The 4,753-nt window shown below is 37.0% G+C and overlaps 1 protein-coding gene across 1 annotated transcript; it reads left to right on the top strand.

The window, feature by feature from the left end:
• Positions 1-579: 579 nt before the first annotated feature.
• On the top strand, positions 580-2,589 carry LOC145571117 (uncharacterized). The gene is made up of 3 exons (XM_081630200.1): positions 580-1,191; positions 1,612-1,953; positions 2,164-2,589. Exons 1-3 carry the CDS (start codon positions 580-582, stop codon positions 2,587-2,589), a joined length of 1,380 nt encoding a protein of 459 aa, XP_081486326.1.
• Positions 2,590-4,753: the final 2,164 nt, after the last annotated feature.

The following is a 4,753-nucleotide window of genomic DNA, read 5'->3' as shown; positions in this document are numbered from 1 at the left end:
AGTCACACAAATTATTATCAACAAAAACAGTGTCGTTGACCAATGAGTTTATAATGCTCCCACAGCAGATGAAGTAGCTGCAATCTGGCTTGACAATACTTCATCAAGTGAGTCCAGCAGCCCATACATCATTGTAAGAGGAAGGTCACAGCAGTCTCATCGTATATACCATAACTATGGATGTTATGATCCTCTGCAGTACCAACTTTTATTTCCTTATGGTGATTTTGGTTGGGGTCAAGGTTTGACAAAAAAACAATAGTGCAGATCAGCAAACAAACCATGTTATGTCCTTTGTAGTACATACAGAGGAAGATGTACTTCAACAGGAAGCAAGCCGTAAGTTTCTAAACTGAATAACAATTTTGCTAGTTTTGATCATAAGTCTTTCACCTTCATTTTATGCTTTTACTAACATAAATTGCAACCATACTAATTCCAGGCTTAGTAGATGCAAGTGGTAGTTCGGCTAGGCATGTTTCTCCTCGTGAATATTATGCTTACAAGCTGCAGTGCCGACCAAACAACATGCTGCTGCGTGCAGGCCGGTGTTTTCAGTAATACATAGTTGATATGTATATGAAAATTGAAAATACTTGCCTAGACTACTTCCATCACAATCAACAGACAATCAAAGCTGATTTGTATCAGGGGATCTTAGATTCAATTGAGAATGGTGAAACAAATCCCATAAATGTGGGTCGCCGAGCTATATTACCGCCGACTTTTATTGGTGGCCCACGAGACATGAAGTGTCGATACTTAAATGCAATGTCTTTAGTGCAGCGCTTTGGTAAGCCTGATTTGTTTGTCACAATGACTTGCAATGCAAACTGGCCAGAGATCAAAGCAGAACTGGCTCCCGGGGAAGCAGCTCAAAACCGGCCTGATATTGTTGCTCGTATTTTTCGGTCAAAATTGATTTACTTGAAAAAACAAATAGTGAAGAAGCATATCTTTGGAAAAGTAGCAGCTATGATATATGTGGTTGAGTTTCAAAAAAGGGGCCTTCCTCATGCACATTTCCTTATCATCCTAAAACCAGGGTGCAAAATCAAAACACCTTCAGATTTTGATCGATTTATCTCTGCAGAATTACCACCCCACAACTCCCCAGAACTTGGTAAAATTGTAGTCCGTCATATAATGGATGGCCCCTGTGGAGAAGTTAATCCTGATTGTGCATGTATGGTTACAAAGCATAATAGTTTTGTGTATTTTAAATATGGATACCCTAAAAAAAATTTACAAGAAACAACAAACCATGATGATGGATATCCCATGTACAAAAGAAGGGATATAAGAGAGAGTGTATGAGTTCGGGGTGCAAACCTTAATAACCGTTGGGTTATTCTATACAATCCATACCTCTCTATGTTATTTGATTGCCATTTAAATGTAGAAGTATGCTCATCTATTCAAGTTCTGAAGTATCTATACAAGTATGTTTACAAAGGGCATGACAGGGTTTCTTTTAATGTTGTTGGAGAAGAAAAAAACCCTGAAGATGAAATTGAAAGGTTTCAATATGGTCGATGGGTTTCGCCATGTAAGGCAGCTTAGAGGATTTTCGGCTTTGATCTGTTTGAGATGCACCCTCCTGTGTAACAGTTGGCAGTGCACTTGGAAAACATGCAAACAGTTCAGTTACAGGCTCATGAACAGCTAGATTCCGCTGTGTTGAATGACCAAAGATCCAAAACTCAGCTCACAGAATTTTTTAAAGCAAATGCAGCCTCTCCTCAAGGTACAAGATACCTTTATAGCGAATTTATGAAGCATAACAGATGGGAGGCCAGTAAGAAAGCATGGTTTCAAAGGCGGAATAAGAAGATTGTGATTGGTCGGCTGGCATGTGTTTCACCAGCAGAAGGAGAGCGATTCTTCTTACAACTGATCCTAATTAATGAATGCAGTCCTAAATCATTTACTGACCTTCGGACTGTGAATGGGGTACTTTGTGCCACTTTTTAGGAAGCAGCTATTAAAAGAGGTCTATGTGAGGAAGACAATGTAGTATACTCATGCTTGGCTGAAGCATCAGAAATTCAAATACCAACAGCCTTACACCGCTTATTTACAGCTGTTTGTGTTTTCTACACACCCAGTGACCCCAATAGACTCTAGTAGCAATTCTACAATGATCTATTTGATGATTACAAGCATACCTTTCCACAAAATAAAGGTCGTGTTAGGTTGCTAACTATACAATCACTTGAACGCCATTTAGAGTCTATGGGGAAATCATTAGCTCATTTCCAACTTGACCACTTACATGAAGAGGTGCCAAAAGAGCTGAACAGAACTAAAGACATCATCGATGCTTTAGATGCACCTATTCCTCAAGAATGTATTGACTGTAGAAGCAAACTTAACTCAACTCAGCAAATTGCATTTGACAAAATTATTTCTCATGTTCAATCAGGAAAGCCTGGCTGCTTCTTTGTTGATGGTCCTGGAGGAACTAATAAAACATTTTTGTATAACGCTTTATATGCAAAAGTACGCTTGGTAGGAAAAATTGTTCTTCCAATAGCAACATCAGGCATAGCTAATGCAAACATATCTTCTAGCAGGACAGCGCACTGAAGGTTTAAGATTCCTCTTAATTCAGAAACATCTCTTGCTTGTGACGTTCCTAAACAAGGCAGCTTAGTTGCTTTGATCAAAGAAACAGCTCTGATTATTTAGGATGAAGCTTCTATGGCAAAAAAGGAAAACATTGAATTTGTTGAGCTTTCACTTCGTGATCTTTGTGACGTAGAGCAACGATTCAGTGGGAAGGTTATAATATTTGGGGGAGATTTTAGGCAAGTTTTGCCGGTTGTTCCTCACAAAACTCAAAGGGAAGCTGTTGTAGCAAGCCTGGTTAATTCACATATATGGCCTTGGGTAGAAAAGTTACACCTTACTGAAAACATCAGAGCAAAAGAAGATCTTCCGTATGCATCATTTCTGCTGAGTTTAGGCAATGGCCAACTGCAGTCTACTGGAAATGCTTTTGTCTAGGTTCCTCCTCACATTGTGAGTTATTATCAAGAAGGCGATGATCCTATCAGTCACCTAGCTTCTACTGTATTACCTAAGTTAGAAAATGCAGCGTTTTCACCAGATATCTGCACAAAGAGAGCCATCCTCACACCATTAAATGATGCTAGTAGACTTCATCAACACATTTCTTATTAATAAATTCCTAGGAGACTCTGTTGTTTACAAAAGTTTCGACAATATTCTAGATGATAACTGTGCAATTTACCCAATAGAGTTCCTAAACCAGCTTGCCCCAGGTGGTATGACTCCACATGAACTTGTTCTAAAAATAAACAGCCCTATAATATTGCTCAGAAACATTGATCCAGCAAATGGCCTGTGCAATGGGACACGTCTTATATGCAAGTCTTAGAAGGAATGTCATCGTTTGTTCTATAGCCACTGGTCTTCGCCAAGGAGAACTTGTATTCATTCATCGTGTTAATCTCCGTCCTCCATCATCAACAAAATACCTTATTCAGTTTGAGTGAATACAATTTCCTCTGAAACTCAACTTTGTAATGACCATCAACAAATCTCAAGGGCAAACATTAAGCCAAGTCATGGTTTACCTCCCACAACCATGCTTTTCACATGAGCAACTGTATGTTGCGTTGTCGAGGGCAAAGAAGTCAGAAAAGGTGACTGTAATCACACCACAGCCTACTGAAAACTACACATCACTAGTTTTGAAAAACGTTGTAGCCTATGATGTTTTGCGATTATCTGCGTAACATGATGCAGCTTTTAAAAGGTATTAATCACTATCTACTAAATCTACCAATTTAAATTTTGGTGAAATCTTCTTCCTATCTCAACTAATACAATCTTAAACATATTATAAATGCAGGTGATTTCCCTTTTATATATCATTGCAATTCAACAAATCAGGTTAATTGTTCAAAATCCTTGTAACAACTTTTGGGTTAAATATAAATTGGCATTTTGTTAACAATGCAATTGTTTTCTTGCATTGCCTATGTTTATTATGTATTAGACCACTTCTGCATCTCTTGCATGTAGTTATTTTATGGAATATTCACTTTAATTCTGCCATTTTAAATAATTTGAAATGGTAACACAATAATAGCAACATCCTAGGTTTTCTAATCTTATCACAAAAAATCTGATTTTGTAAAAAGCAACTCCTACCTTTTCTTTTTGGATTGCATCTTTACTTTTGCAGCTGCATTGCAGCGGTACCTCATTCATTCTATTACCCACAAAACAAATGTCCTTATTCACTTTTACTACACACACCTTATTAACTGCTGGTCAATACCATGTCACAGTTTTTTTTTTTTTTTTAAATCTATCAAAAAACATTTCATATTTGATAATTATATATATACATATATATAAATCCAAAAACTAACAAAGGTATAATAAGTTTATCCTATGTGAAATTATTTTTGTCGTTTTTAATGTATTGCAAATTGTGCTTTCTTTAAAAGAAGACTTCTATCACTTCATATTTGGCTTACATAATTACTATTTCATCATCAAAGTAACAGTAACCTTTGTTGGAATTACACACAAAGCAGGTTTCTTACATTTTTCCCACTTTATACACCTCTTTATCTGCTGCACAATAAAATGCTTCAAAACATAGTTAAATATATTGGGTTTTACAAGGACTACTTTTCTGCTATTAAACCTCCTAGCATTTCAAAGACAACATTTACTCTACTTCTTTTCTCTCTGCCACTTTGGTTCTCTGTGT

Source organism: Chenopodium album, chromosome 12, assembly GCF_948465745.1.
Source record: "Chenopodium album chromosome 12, dcCheAlbu1.1, whole genome shotgun sequence".
NCBI classification, from domain to species: Eukaryota; Viridiplantae; Streptophyta; class Magnoliopsida; order Caryophyllales; family Amaranthaceae; genus Chenopodium; species Chenopodium album.
The sequence above is the reverse complement of the archived record's forward strand: the minus strand, read 5'-3'. Positions and strand labels throughout refer to the sequence as shown.

Bases quoted from the DNA above. Each gene is read 5' to 3' on its own strand.
- LOC145571117 (XM_081630200.1), top strand. From the start codon at position 580: ATGAAAATTGAAAATACTTGCCTAGACTACTTCCATCACAATCAACAG. The intron at 1,192-1,611 runs GTTACAAAGCAT...CCTGTGTAACAG, and splicing joins ATCCTGATTGTGCATGTATG to TTGGCAGTGCACTTGGAAAA. The intron at 1,954-2,163 runs GTACTTTGTGCC...GATGATTACAAG, and splicing joins ACCTTCGGACTGTGAATGGG to CATACCTTTCCACAAAATAA.